General features: G+C 44.9%; 1 protein-coding gene across 1 annotated transcript in view; it reads right to left on the bottom strand.

Moving 5' to 3' along the window:
- The window catches only part of MMP17 (matrix metallopeptidase 17), a 54,616-nt gene that overhangs the window by 17,966 nt on the left and 20,824 nt on the right, over window positions 1-15,826 (bottom strand). Inside the window, exons 2-3 of the mRNA XM_062504558.1 lie at window positions 1,861-1,993; window positions 37-163 (exon numbers count right to left, since the gene is read on the bottom strand). Of these exons, the coding sequence (XP_062360542.1) occupies window positions 37-163; window positions 1,861-1,993 (260 nt within the window). The remainder of the gene's footprint in view (window positions 1-36; window positions 164-1,860; window positions 1,994-15,826) is intronic.

Raw genomic sequence — 15,826 nt, forward strand, 5'->3', positions numbered from 1 at the left:
GCTGCAAGATTTCAGCAGGGATAGATGAATTCCTACCTCCAGGACAAGTTCCTTTTGCTCCACTTGGTGACAGCCTGGTCAAATCGCTTCCTCCTGGACTCTTCAATGGTGAGGTCAGGCAGAGAGCAGCGAGGGGTCTTCATCAGCTCCAGGGTGGCTTCATCTAGGGTTAAACAAAAAATAAGAAATCGTGGAAATGGTGGGTTAAGAAATCCCAAGGGGACAAAGAGATGGGAAATTAAGTGCTAAGAATCAATCAGAACAGCAAAAAATGATACTCAGGAGCCCACTGGGGCATAGCACCAGCCCCAACATGTCATGGTGACTCCCACAGAACACTGAGCCCCCCCACATCCTACTGCTGCTCCCACCAGTATTCCAGCAATTCCTACTGGAAGCCCACCTGTGGGCCAACTTTGATTATGTTTTAAAATGTATTTTTTAAAATATTCTGTTTTGTTCTCCCTTGATGCATTTCCCAGTATTCTTCTGTCAAGGAGAAACATTCACATGTAAATAAACTCCATCTCTGTTCAGCTAGGAGCTCATTTGAAGAATGACCATAATCCTCTTTCTTATTTTTTTTTAATGAATGAAAGCTTGAAGTGTCTATTCTCACCAGCTGAAATGCAGAAAACTTGTTTCATTCACTCATTTCCCTGCTGACTTTACCTCTTAAACTATGTTTTTATGAGCAAACCCACAACTATGACCTGCCCAGGACAGCCATCCCTTTCACCCCAGCCTGTTTTGAATATCCCTCCAAAAATGTATTTTGAATGGCCACTCCTGTTCTGGGGTCTACTGCAGCTCGTGATGCATTGGAAGAGAAATTATTGCATATGCTCAGTCAAGACCAGAGAAATTAAGTCCCAGTGTTGGAATGCAGCCGCAGCTCCAGGGGACCAGCAGAGGGATGCTGGGGTGTTGAGAGGGATAGAGACTCACCTGCTAATTAGTTGCTTCTCCTTAATTGTGTCCCAAGCAGTGGAAGCACACTGGCCCCATGAGGGGAGGGCCATGGACAGGAGGAGAGCAGAAGGGCATCCTTCTGCAGCCAGGGATAATGCTGGCTTTATCCTTCCCTCAATGGAAGCATTCAGAGGAATGACCCGGCCACACTGGTGAACTCATACTGCTTCAGCCTGCCCTTGGACTGCTTCCTCCCAGGCAGATGTGCCTGCCACACAGATGCCACTGCCTGCCCCTGCTGGCCAGTGGAGCTGCTGGAGCAGATAACGGACTCCCAGATGGCTGGGCATGACTGGGGAGTACCTGGAGCTGCTGTGGCTCAGTGAGATCCCAGGAAAACCCCAAAGAGCCTCCTGGCCCTATGCACAGTGGGCAGGAGCAAAACAGAGCTGTAGTGATGCAACACCATCCTTCTCCCTTCCCTGCCTGTGCTCTAGCAGCAAAGAACTCAAAATATCTATGTATAAAAACTGGGAGGCTTAATCAGAATTTTTGTTCAATACAATTTGATGCTGCAAGTAGGGCTTTGAACAGAACAACTTTCTCCCTTTTTTCCCCCTTGTCTTTTTAAATTCTTTTTGCTGGTTTACTGTTTTTTGGAACACACTAAGAGCTATTTTAAGCACACTGAGAACCCCAAGGGTCTGTGGGTCTGTTGAATTGCTTGCCTCAGGTTCTTGAAAACACAAGACAACAGAGCACCTGAGCCATGTAATTACTCTTACAGCTGCAAATTGGGCCATATGCTCCACCCACCTGAACTTTCCGTGCAGCTTTTCCTGATGCTGCTCCAGGACATAGTACCTACCAAGTCCCTTCTCCCCCATGGACCTGCAAGAAACCATCCCTGTCTTGCTCTGCACTGAGGAGGGGTCATGAGGCACTGACCTAGGACTCCTGTGGCCTCAAGCCCCCCGAACCTCTGCATGGCAGTGATGGCTTTGGTGAGCTCCTCCTGCGTCTGCAGCTGCCCCGTGACAGGGTCTGGAGGAGGCAGATACCCAAATTTTGTCAGCCAGTCCTGTGAAACAAGGTGAAAGGGAAATGAGAAGGGAAGGAAATACAGACACAGGGAAAGATGCTCTGAAGGTCTTCTCCCTTCAATGCATCCTGATGGCTTGAGTGCATTAGCCTAATGGTTGTACTTGATCTCAAGGGTCTTTTCTAACTTAAATGATTTTGTGGAGGTGGCTTGTTTTACCTTGACCTTCACTACACCAGGATTTTGTTTGGAAATAAACTCAGCCATGAAGTCTATGAGCCCACTTAGTGCCACATAGTCATCCAAGACTTGAGGCAGATGACCTCAGCATTGACATAAAAATGAGCCCTCCTCTCCAGCATTTCCACACTCCCTGGTTTAATCATCTTCCTGCCAGTTGCCTGAAAGTATTTATAGCTGGATGTGGGTCTCTCCACCACCAGAAAGCAGCAGGGACCTGTGGAACCCCTGGACGTCCTTCCTTCCCAAAGCTTAGGCAAGCATAGCCACATGCCAGTGATCCCCTTGCCACAGGCATCTCATTAAACCCAAACCCGCTGTTAAATCGGAATTTGTCTCTCAAAGGACAATATATCTTTATGAAGATTTTTCTCTTTCTCTCTTCAGGCTAAAATTGATGGGGAAAAAATGCTATAAATCTCCTTCTTACAACTGCTTTTTAAATGTCTCATGAAATACTTTTCTAAATCCTTTCTCACCTTCCTTCTCTCCCCCTCCCTTCCCTTGGCAGAAGGATGAGCAAGGAATAATAATAATAATACCGCATGCAGGGGATGCCATAACACCTGCCCTCTATTTTCTTAATCTGTGTCAAACATTGATCTGTTGAGCTTCTTGAATACTGATATTGATCCAGACTTCCACTGCAGTCAATACAGCACAAATTTATGGTGGTCAGATTAGTGCCAGAAGCCAGTAGCTGCTTATCACTACATTCTGAATGCCTCATAGTTTGGTGTCACCTGTACCTGCCACCCTGAATGCCACAGAACCCCCAGCCCCTCTCTGCAAAGTCCAGTTAAACAGATTCACACTTACAGATCTTTATGACATCTCCTCAGGCTTGGTGTGATTCTCCATTGGGGAGCAAGGCCTGCTGTGCTGGGTTTCTCACCAGCAATTCACTTCCCTCCCCACCCTTCTTCACAGCTGCCTTATTTCACTGGATGGTGTGCTCAGGAAACAGCTTATCTGGCCATTTCTTGTTGCTTAATGCAACTCCATTAGCCACCACCTTGCTGGGAATGTGTGAGCATCATCACAGCCCTTCTTTGCCATTGGGCAGATGGCCAAGCCCAGTGCCATCCCCTCTTCTCCCCTGCTACCAGTTGTCCATTTGCTCAGCCAAGCCATTTGTGACAGAAATTAGAGATACAATTCATCTTTGATTTTTCATGAGAAATTGGCTGTGATATGGAGGTCAGCAGCTGGCCCATCAGTTGCTGAGGATGGTGGAGTTTAATCTGGTTTCGTCCCTGGCTATGGAGACAGTGTCATTTATCCTCTAATGACAGTGAAGACACTGCATCACCGGAGACAGACAGAGCTTGTCTGTTCTTGGGGGCTCCTGGGGATGGAGGCAGCAGCAAAAGGCTGGGGAAAGCAACAGCAGAGTGATATCTAAAAGTTGTACAGGTCTTCCTTCCTTCCTAACCCCAAGGGACAGAGAAAGCACAAACACAAACAGACACCCCAAAGCAAATCAGGGGCTCTCTACATAAAAGCTGGAATAAGTGGTCAGAGATCACAAATCCTTCACTTAATCTACCTTGCAAGCACTGATAACCCTTCATGTGATTTTTTCATCTAGACCATCAAGATTATCTTGCTTTACTCAGATCCTCCTTAGTTTTATAGACGTCTGTGATATTGCTCTCATTCAGTTCTTTTCCATGTAGGGGTTCTGGCTGGTTTCCCCTCTCCTTGTAAGCAAAGCTGACTCATAACATTAAACTTTAACATTCCACTTTTGCTGTGGCAGAAAATTTCATGAGACTGAAGCTGGCTTGAAGAGAAAGGACAGCAGAAATTGTCTGGCTAATTAGCTGTGTGCCCCATGAAAGCCTCTCAGACATTTTCTTGCCCTTAATAATGAACAAAGGCTAAACTTACATACTTCCGTAAATAAGAATATGAAAACATTTTTCATTGAGGTAACTTCAATGCTTCCCCTTCTTATTTCCACCTTAGTAAAAAAGCTTTTTTGCCAACTCTCATTAGCTTTAAATGTTTAAATGGAGATTCCAGCTGAATGCTAAAATTCTATGAACATATTGCTCGACTGAGTTGGCATGATAAAAAAATTTTCCTTAAAAGTGTACTGTGCTAAATGAATTAACCTAATCCCAAGAGAATATTCAGCTTCAACAACAATTTCAAAAGTTTAAAAAATTGTCTAATAAAAAAAAAAATCAGATTAAGCCAATGTCTAACTATCTTCTGGCTCAGAGAGGAGCTGGGAACAAGTGGGACTCCACTACATGACTGCTGTAGTTTGGGTTTGCCAACTTTAATATATTTACCTTTTGCTGTGACAAAAAAAATAGGAGTAAAAGCAAAGCAGGCCCAAAACTTAACAGGGGATAAAGAAAAACGTTATTAACAACACAAAGAAAAATAATAATAAATTCAGAATAGATCTTCAGACTACCTTCTCTTTCCTCTTTTCACACTTTAACAACATACAGAGACATTTCAGTCAATTCTTTACTTAAATAATTTTTTTAGTTTACTTTAGGGAGAAGAGTTTCTTTTTGTTCAGCTATAGGAATCCTTTTTAAGAGAGGAAATAACCAGTTCTCTCCTGACTTCACTTTTTTCATGAATAACAGCTGCCCAAGATCTGCCATTATGAAACTCCTCCCACCTTCACAACCTTCTTAGAGCTGTGCTTGTGGGCCATGTTAAAATCATACTTTTAAGGATGAGCTGCTCAAAGGCAAAAGTTCTCTTCAGCTCACTTCTCTCTGTTCATACTTCATTCCCAGGAACAGAGATCCCCTTTTTTCCCTCGGGGCAAAGGATCTTCCAAACACATCACACCACACCCCAACCCTCCATGTCTTTTTCCATGGTTTAAAGGAATTTTTTAGTGTAGTACAGTCCACCCCTATAACTTACAAAAAGATTTTTCAGTCAACCTTCATGGCATCTCCTCCTCCTCCTTTCATCTAGAAGCTTAGCTTTTGCTTCATTGACTTTGGTCCTTTCTGCTCTTCCTTTCACCCAAGGAAGGATGGAAAGTCTGTAAGTCTTATTTCAGCATTGGTAAAAAAGTTAAAATCTCACACAGAAGTTGCAGGGGTTGGGCCAGGCCATGCTGGAGCTGTGTCAGGATCCCAGGCTGCCCAGGGGCGCAGGACGAAAACTGCAAAGTCCAGCCAGAGGAGAAATCGGCCACAAGGCTCTGGCTCCATGGCTTTCCTCCGCCTCTGCCCGCCCCCAGCTCCAGCCGCAGGCCGGGGGTTCTCCCTGTGCCCTGCCCAGCACACAAAGCCGTGGGGGGCTCCCCAAACCGGGCCCGGCTGCCTCCCCCCAGGCCGTGAGGGCGGCCGGGCGGGCTCGGCCACCCCAGGGCTGCTCCGAGCCGGGGCAGGGCAGGGCCCCCCGAGCCGCGGGGACAGCGAGGATCTTAGCAATGGGCTTTGCTTCTTTTTGATTATCGGGGCCCCTGGTTGGACACGGGGCCCAGCAGTGTCGTGAGCCAAGCCCTGCCCGGGCCGCATGAAAGGTGCTCAGGCCAGGTCGGTGTTACCTTGTGAAAGGTCGGAAATACAAGAGAGCTTTCCCTCGCCTTTACTTGCTTCAAATGTGATTCACGGAGCGAACCGACTTTTCCAATTGGTTTCTTAGGCTGTCAACAACTAAACCAGCCTCCAATTGGTCCCATCAATTCACAGAAGTTCTCATGGAGAAAAACTTCCTGGTATGCCCTTCCTACAGGTGCCTACAAGGTAAAACCAGGACAATGACTCATTCCATGCCCCAGGGTAGGTGCCTTGGTCTGGGGCTTCTATGACCTGGCTCAATTTTTTGGAAACACCACCAGCAAAGATAGGTCTGGGAGCCAAGTCCAGAAGGAATCTCCTGATCCAACTCCACCACTGAGCAATGCAGAATGAAAGGTTTTGTACTGGCTCCAGGACAAAAAAAAATAAACAAAAAATCAAAGAAGAAGAACTGCATGCCTGGCAGAAAGGTCCAAAACCACCCACCCATCCTCCCCTCCTCTGCACCAGTTAAGCACAGCTGCCAGCAAGAGCCCTGATGCTGCTCAGTGCAGAGCAGCCGCACACACATTGCCTACAAACCACAGCTGGGATGCTGATGGACAAAACAGTGTCCCTTCCAGGGGCCAGAGGGCCCCCTTGCCCCATTCCAGATGGTGGAACTTGCACCATGTCCTCAGCAGTGGGAAAATGCCATTGTAACTGGTCACTATCTTAGGACAGTGGTATTAGGAAAAGTGAAAAATATTCTAAATTTTTTTTTTCATTTCTTCCTGCGTCTACAGTCTTCTAATGGTTTCATTTTACCATCCTACCATGGGCGTAGCATTTACCCAATAAAAGATCTACAAAGTCTTAAACCAACTGCTCCAAAGCAGAGTTTGCCTTTGCAAAGAGACTGTCAGCGCAGTCACGTGGCCAGGAGTGGGGCAATGCCACAGTGTCATTCTTTCAAGGAGCAGGTCCACTCATGTGTTGGAGACAGATTACTCACTTGACTGGCTAGAAATAAACTGTATTTATTTTTCTCATCTAGGTTCCCATCCATAATGGGGAAAAGCCTGCTTCTTGCCTTAAAAAAAAACATGTTTAACGGAATCCAAAATGACAGATTTTTTTTTTTTTCCACTTCTATTTCTTCCATTTGGGGAAGCACAAAGTTAAGAAAAATGGTAATGCAGTCCTCCCCTCTTCAAACAAGCTCTGCTTTAATTTTGGACCCTATTTTTTTCTTCTAAAGCCACTTGAATGGGATAACAGGATACAGTCAGGGACTGGAGCTTTCCAGGGTCAAGTGATCACCCAGAGCAAAGTGTTGGCTCCCACATTAGTGAAGCTTCTGGTATTACTTATGCAGAGACAATTTTCAGATTAAAATGGCAATTTCATTTCTTTCATCTCTCTACTTCCTTTGTAACAATATCCTTTTGTTCTAGAACCTACTTACCTGCTTCGTTTTAAAATAGATGTAGATATAGCCCCTCTTTTATGGAAGATTTATGAACTCTGTAGGTCTGCTTTTACAAATATTAATATTATATAAAATGATGGGCTTATTCAACTGCCACAGGCAAAGGAAAAGACTCAGCAAGTTTTCTTCCTGATGCCTTCTTTTTAAGAGTGGTAGGTTGGTGTTTAAAATAAGACAAACTAATTCAGGATAACAAGGAGAGGATAAACAGGATAAACAGCAAAACAGAAATCAGGATAAGCAGGAAAATTATACTCAAGCCAGTTCCACATTTCTGCCTTCTCTTGTGTTATTAAAATGGCCATCTATCTAAAGCTTAAGCCCAAACAATCAGGATGTTTTTTTCTCTTGGAGAAAAACAGCCTTAATACTGTAGAGGTTGTAACATTCCCTTTGCTCAGGGATGGAGATTGTTATCCTCAATGTACCCAGCCTGTTGCCAAACTGAGAGAAGAGCAGAGCTTTACCACAGTCCCTGGCTCCTTGGCAGATTGGTGGACCAGACCCTGAGCTTTGCACTGCTATCCCAGACTGTGTCTGTACCCATCCCATCAAAGCTGAATGAAGAAACTGGGGTTAAATTGAGGACACTGCTGGCAGGGGTACAAGCAATGCCCTCAGTGCTCTGCCTGAGGGTGTTGCTGGCAATACCTATGGGCTCTTCTCTCTGGTCCATGTCATGGACACCAACATTTCTCCAGGTGCCTCTTTGAAGACAGTGATTAACACACCTCCAGAGATAGTCTGGATGTGCAACATGCACTGAGAGGATCCTAGTATGCCCCAATTTCCAAATCTTTGGGGTAGTCCAAGGCTTGAGCAGAAGCAAATTGTTTTCCATTTAAAAGATCCCTTTTATTAATAGTCTTTGAAAAGCTTTACCAAACTGCACCTTTTCCTCACTAATCAAGTGACAAGTTGGTTTTATTAATTTAAAAAGGGTGCTGTCATGGCTGGGAGGTTAAACCTTTACTCTGACCTGAACCTGGCCCTTGGCTTTCTGGCAGGGGCACCCCGGTCCCTACCCACCGTGCCCCCTGCCCCAGGCTGCAGCAGGAGCACCACCACTCTTCTTCCATGGCTCATCTCCTGCCTTCTATGCTGGATAACCACAGTGAAGCAGGCTTTGTTTCAGTGGGGTCGCCCAGGGGTGAGAGGATTTTGAAAGCTCCCTTTCCTGCTGGAAGTCCCATCATACCCTGCAGCCATGCTTCACACACGCAAGGGAAGAAAATCCAAACATACTATTCAACAAAATTAATGACCTAGATTAGTAAAATAAAGCTGCAACTCAAACATCTGGAACTAATTTCCAAATTACACTCTGCTTTCTCTCTGTAGCTAACATTAAATAGGGTGGAAGCTTTTAAAATAATAATAATTTTTAAAAATCCCCAACACCACAAGCCAGATTAAAGGAAATTGCTTTGAGCTGTTTGAGGTTTTATTCCAAGTTATTGAAGGTTTACAGTATTACAATTTTTACAGTTATTTTCCTGAGATCAAAAGACCCCAGGAAAAACACCCGTTAATTAGAGCAATACATATGGTGCTGCAATACTCAGAAGACCATGTTCCTGCAATGGAATGGCCTCCAGGCCCCACAGAGCTAGCACTTCCCTTCCAGAGGTTGCCATACACCTCTCTAATGAGCTATCGCATGCACGCAATCAACTGATTAATTCATTCGGAGAAAAAAAATGAAGTTTGGATTACAACCAGAATTTTGTCAGATGGCACTACTGAACTGCGGGACCAGTTTCATTAGCTGCCATCAGAGGAGTTGCTGGAATTCAAACAGCTCTTCAATTTGAGTAAACATTGTGCACAGAATCCAGGGTGGAAGCTAATGCAGCTGCTAATGACTTCTGCTCCCTAAACCTTGATTTAAATGTTCCATTAGTGCAACAGCCAGCAACTGGATGCTAACTTGGCTGCCTGTGGGTCTTGTCAGATGTGGTCAGGTCTAGAATGTAACTTAATGCTCATTTGAACAGCTCTGCTCATGTTAACTGTCCTGTGTGTTGGGGGGAGGATATCCTTCGCCTGGCAAGGCGGGCACAAAAGACACCTCTGGTCATTTGGAGACAAGCTTCATCCACCATGCAAGAGGTGTTACACAAGGTGTAAGCATCTCTTTGGTTGGATGGCTACCCAGAGCCTTCCCAGAAACACAAACTTAATCAAGAGATGTTTTAGAAGCAGAAAAAAAGCCTCTGCAGACCACAGAAACAGCCTTATCAACCCCTTTGAACTGAAGATCAAAGAACCAATTCCCACCCATAGAAGGTGGCAGAGCAGTGCAGCACAGCACAGTGTTTACTACAGATGGCTTAGATTTCTTTTCAGAGTACCAAAGAGTGATAAAACATATCAATAAGATACAGTTTATGCTGCATTTTCAACATAGATGTGTATTTTTCTTGGTGGAGATTTAATACACACAGGCTTTAGGGAGTCCTTCAATCACTGGATGTTTTCCAGCACATCCTAAAAATTTCCACTTGAAGTCAGTGAACAATCCAAAAACGAAACAAAAACAAACCACACACACACAAAAAGGTGTGTAACTGAAATTCTGCATAAACACCAAAAAGCGGTTTCAACAGTAACAGTTTTCTGTTTCTACATCAGTCCTAGTTTTACACTATGCTGCCTGTCATGGTGAAGCATCCTTTGTCAACACTGAGTTATCTAGGAAGGAAGAGAAAAAATGCCTAGTGTACAGTGGTCCCTTGGACTGTGATAGGAAGTTAGGTAAATGATCTAATAAGCATCCTTTTATCTTACTACAGAAATAGCTCTAAACCACGTAACTCATGGCTGAGTTTATGAAAATAGCCCTGCTACACTGCAGGTGCAGTTGGAGGCTGCTTGTGTGCACAGGAGGCTCTCACCCGGCAGTGCCATGTCTCAGTGATGGGTGCCTGCAGTCAGATCCTGTGCTGAACAGCAACCTTGGGACCTAGGCTCTTCCCAGGTACCCTCAGCACCACCCACTGCAAAGGAAAATGCCAGAACTTGCATGCAAAATGAAACCACAATGAGTTCTAGTCCTCTGGTGGGCATACAGGCCAGTAACATCCCTGGAGGGGAGCTAAACAACCACTGTCCTCTAGTCCCATTGAGAGGCGCAATATGTAACTACCATTGCAACATAAAGCTCATAAATACTGACATCAGTTTGGATGTGCTTTCAAACCTGCTTTAGAGCATGTGTGGTGCGGGTAACCCAAGCTGTGCCTGGCTTTGCATCCTTCAGTGTGCTAGCTGTTGGATTAATTCACAGGCTTGCTCCAGCTCCATCTACACAGAATGAACAAATAGTATGGTCTTGATTGACAAATCCAGGTAGGATGGACAATGGCTAAACAGAATAGAGGAAAACTCAACTCCAGTGTTACAAGATGGAACAACAGGAATGCACAAGACCTGTTAGTCACCACTCTTGAAATGGCCACAGATGATGATCCGTGATGTTCACAGCTCACACAAAACCCCAGAACAGACAGTTCTGGATGCTGGCTCCTTCTGTGCTGGAGACCAGCAGCCAGCCATGTGCCCAGACCTGGGAAATCCTTTCCCCTGGCATCTCCCCTTCTCTACCAGCATCATCCACTGTTGTGCTCTGAGCAGGTATGACAGGATCAAATCTAAGCTCAGATCTGCTGTGACAGGGCTGAATTAAATGTTACCAGATCCAGCTCTGACAGCATTTGTAAGTCCAGAACTCCTCTCCCCATGTGCCCAGCAATTCACATGCATCCAGGGAAGAGATATCCCTGCCTGACACAGCACAATAAATCACAGTGAGTGACCACTTCATCCATGAGGGAATCCTCTCTGTATGACAAAAAATGAAAGCCAAGACTTTGTAAACTGGGGGTTTTCTGGGCACAGGACAGGACTACCCGTGGTTTCCTGGAACATTTTGTACAAGGGTCATCAGAGTCCAAAGCTGCCTGAGGGATGCTGTGAGCAGAGCCAGCTGGACAGTACTCCTCAGGAAACATCTGCTGGAGATGGACTGAAGGAACAGAATGTGCCTTGACCTCTCCCCATGCTCCTCCACCCACCCATACAGCAGGGGGGGCAGCTGCTGTGGCCCATGTCCAAGGGAATTCCAGACTCAGGAGGCTCCCTGAGCCCTCTCAATCACTGGAGTGAGGACACTTGCCCTGCACGCAGTGGAGATGCTCTGTCAGCACACAGATGTTTTGACTTTTACTTAAAATGTCCAAGCCTTCCGAGTATCTGACACAGAGCTATTGACATCACCCAAAAAGACTGTGCAGAGAACTTCCAAACACTCCTATCTTCCTGCTGGATTGAGACCAAGATGAGCAAGAGAATTATGAATTCTTCTAAAAGAAGTATAAATTGCGCTTTACCAAAATGAGAATACACACGGAGGTTTTTTTAAGTGGTGACAGGAGAGGTTCTGATTTTGCCTAATGAGTTTAATGAGCCTGCCCATCTCACCAGACCTGAACAGCACATGGGTCATGGTATGCAGGGAAAGTGAGTGTCACACAGAGACCACAATGCAGTTAAATCTATATTCTCTCACAGTCTCACAGAGACGAGCTCCGACTCCTTCAGTTTCAGTCATTAAACAAAACACATCTGGCAGCAGACTGAACAGGCTGCTATACATCAAAACAAATCCTTGCTAACACTATTTACCAGATCCTTTTTTAGGACATTGCCTTTTCCAGGACAGACTCCACACCTGTCTCCCTGCAGCATGACCACAAACACCAGTTTGCCTCAGCCTGTTCACGTCCTTGTTCAGAGCTCTCAGTCTCCATCTCAGACTTTAGAGTTGAACGTCCAGCATGGCTTAACTGATTCTCCATTTACAGCAGCCAACAACATTTTACCTCGAGGAATCAGCTCACCTGCGCATCTGTCTTCCCCTTATTAGTTCGCAGATCAGTGCCTTCCTTTCTTTCCCTCATAACATCACACTTCTCTTCAGCCAGCTAGGCTTGGTAGCCTAGCCCAAGATAACATCAGGACACAGGCTGCCTGTTTAAATTTGTTTGCAGCATGGCTCAATATCCCTTTCATGAGATTGCAGAAATTCTCCAGTCCTCTGCAAACGGCGAATTCATATGCTGTTTTCACCACACTTGGTGCTAGAATTGGTCCAAGGACCGGTTACAGCAGCTACTGTCCCTGTATTTACCTCTGGCTTTTAGATCAGGACTGAGCTGCATCTTCCCATTTAGTTTTTAGTAGTGAAAATATTCTGATGTTAAGAAATCCATAAATCAGAAGGTGTGCTGGGGTGCAAAACGGGACATCCATTTGGGAGATAATTAAACTCTACTTTATATCTCCTGTCCCCAGATCTACGTGACTACAGGAACAACAATTTACTTTCAGGTTGGCTTTGTTGCTTTCCCAGTCTCTTTAAAGCAGTGGTATTACAATGAGCTTTTCTCATCTACAGGTTCTTTTTGTTAGCTGCACAAGTGTCTCGAACAATTATTGATGCTGTGGGCAACTGGTGAACAGAACAAAAAAGAGCCTTCTGGCTTCACAAGCAAGGCTATTAAACCAGAGCAAGCAATAATATCACAATTCTCATGTGACCAGCCCTAAGGTGAAAGTACAAGGAACTCTGCAGAAGTACTTCAGGAGCACCCCACAGGCTGTGTGAGCTGGAAGAAATTACCCACAGATAGAAAAAAGAGCCCTGCATCACCATAGTGTTGGACATTTTCAAAATGTGACAGAAAAAAAAAGAATCTTTAATTATTAAAACTAACTAAAATTAATAATTTAACCCGTTATAACCAGTCCAGAGCATTTTCCTGTGGCTACCAAATGATTCTGCTTTCAGTGAGAACCGGTGTTGATCACAACCTGGGGCCAAAGCAGCTATGTAGAAAACAACCAGAACAGAGCAGAGACCAAACAAATTGTCAGATCACACTCATCCCCAGAGGGATTCAAACTATATGGTGCCTGACTTTGGCAAATGGGTTGAAACATTCAATACAGAACTTGCTTTTACTGGAACTTCCCTCACCCCAAATGCTAATTTAAGGAATAATAAATCTGCCCATCTCTAAACACTGTTATCTCATTAGGTATTACAAGTCATGCTGAACTATGCAGCACCAGTCATGTATGTACCAGACCACCATAGCTGGGCAAACAGCAACAGCCACTCCTGCACAAGAGTTAGAACCAAGGACACAGGTCCCAGCCCCTCTCTTCACCAAGGACCTGGAAATCCCTCCAGTCATGTAAGTCCCTGCTTTGGCAACCAGGTAAAAGGCTGACTGCCCCAGAGCTGCTGGTCTCCCAAACCCCTTCCGAGCTTGGCTTGACTTTTGCATCATAACCCCTACAACATAAACAGCAAAGGAAGAGAAATGTTTTTATCTTGCCAAATCTTTGCTAAAAGTACATTTCCACTCTGCAAGGGCTGTGTATGTTGGTGGTGATGGCAGGACAAAGAAGATAGCTGTACTATGGCCAGCCACTACTCTGTGCTTTCAAGACTTATGTAAATCTTCAACCCCTGGTCCCTTCCCAAGGTCCATTCCAGCAGGAGCAATTCTAGACTATTTTTTACACCAATCAAACTCATTAAATGGAGAGAACTTACATTCCTACATAAGCAAGAATATGAAATGCAGAGAAACTCCTGGAAGAGAGCATCCTGTACAGCAGAGCAGAAATCCATCTGGTAATTTGGATACCTTAATCACGTCAGGTTTGCTTTGCCCTTTTAATTTTTTATTTTTTTTAAAGGACCATATATTTTTACTTCTGTAGCTTCATGACACAAGGTCTGTCAACACATTTAATTGCAAATGTCAAAGTGGCCATCTGTATCATGTCACAAGCAGACTCCTTCTCCTTGTGAAACCAGGACAGCTCTTCACCAGGAGCAGAGACATGCCCTGGCATCTGAGTGGGCTACTGCTCTCTTCAGCTGTATCTATAAAGTACCACTTGCTAACTATATGGAAACCAACCATCCAGACTGGCTGTCTCCTGCCCTAAATACCACAAGAACATTCCCATCTCCTACTAAATCTTATTCAGAAATGCAGTCAGCCTTACCCTGCCACTGCAGAGTCTATAGGTACTTCCACTTGGAGTACACAAACTGCGCACAATTTGCTGATATACCTATTTCCAAAACTGGGAAAAACATGGGTGAGGACCCATGTGTGGCCATGGCTGCAGCACCCTGAGGCTCAAGGACTTGGAATGGTGATACAACAGAAAGACCAGCAAAATCTGCCAGAGAAGTTGAGGACCACAGAATGTGCATGTTCTTGGAGGCACCAAGGCAAAGCACCAGGTTCTGCTGACTGCATGGCATAGGGTTTTGCCTTGACCACCAATGACCTTGTTCAGAATTGCAGGTAATTAGTTTATTCCCCCTATAGAGCAGGTTGAATCCTTTTGCTTGAAAAAGGAAGGCTGCTGCTGTGCTCAAATGGCAGCTGGCACAGGAGAGCCATAAAAATATCAGTACGTGTTATTCCCCTCTTCACCACAGGAATGAGACAATTTGATATTTCCAGGCACCTGCCACTTCTACAGCTCCAGCCCTGCCTTTTAGAAGATGTTTTGGGGTACATCCAGTAAGGGCACTGCAGAGAGCTTTCAAACAGTGTTAAGCAGGTTAGATAATGACACCTGTCTAGTAGTGACAGTCAATTAGCTTTGTATTGTTCAGTGTTTGTTATTTTGGAGGTTTTTTTCCTACATGCCACAGCCACTGGTGTAGACATTATCCTTTATTTTCTTCCATAGCAAGGGCACAGGCACCTTGGTGTGAGCAGTTCTGCTGATGCTGTGGTACAATTAATACACTTTGGCAGACAGCTGTCCCCAGGCAGGGCCGTAACAGCAGCCACCAAGGTAGGATGCTACCCCTTCCTCAAAGGGATACAACTTACAAAGCTTAATTAGGATAAGTTCAGTGATCAAGCCATTAAACCAAGTTAACTTTTTTTCTTGGTAAAATAACCAATAAAATCAAAACATACACCTCTAAGTTAATGCAAATTTAGGCTTTTGCACTGATTGTGTGCTCCCATATTTGTCATTGCTAATCTAGCAGCACCAAAATGAACATTCTTCTGGCAACGGGATAAATAATATGCCTTGATGGGCAATAGTATCACTGGCTCTAAGATTGCTGCCCCACAGGGTACACAGATCCTATCCTTCCTCCAGGATCTCACCATGTCAGGAACAGAAATTATAGCATTGCATACTGCAGCTAGGTTTAAAGCTGCAATCTGAAACCCAGCCAACCTGTAAGCAGGCAAGTACCTGGGTGAGAATCCCAGCCCATCTACTGGACCCTAAGCGCAGATGTATCGTTGGCCAAGGAAATGAGTGACTGAGATTGTAGCCTATCACATGTGTGTGCCTGGGAAACTCAATCTCCCTGTTTAAGGCTTGCTCACAAAGAATAAGGTGCTTAGTCTTGTTACAAGAACCACGAATGCTGTGCCTCTGTCTCAAATCCAGCACCAACTGACGTCGCAAGAAATGACAAAAAGGAAACAGGAAGGAGAAGGGACAGGCTGCAGTCACACTGAGGGACCATATATTTTTACTTCTATAGCTTAATGACACAGTGTCTTTCTCTGGAAGGCCAGCACTGAG

The sequence above is a fragment of the Cinclus cinclus genome, chromosome 17 (assembly GCF_963662255.1).
Source record: "Cinclus cinclus chromosome 17, bCinCin1.1, whole genome shotgun sequence".
NCBI lineage: Eukaryota > Metazoa > Chordata > Aves > Passeriformes > Cinclidae > Cinclus > Cinclus cinclus.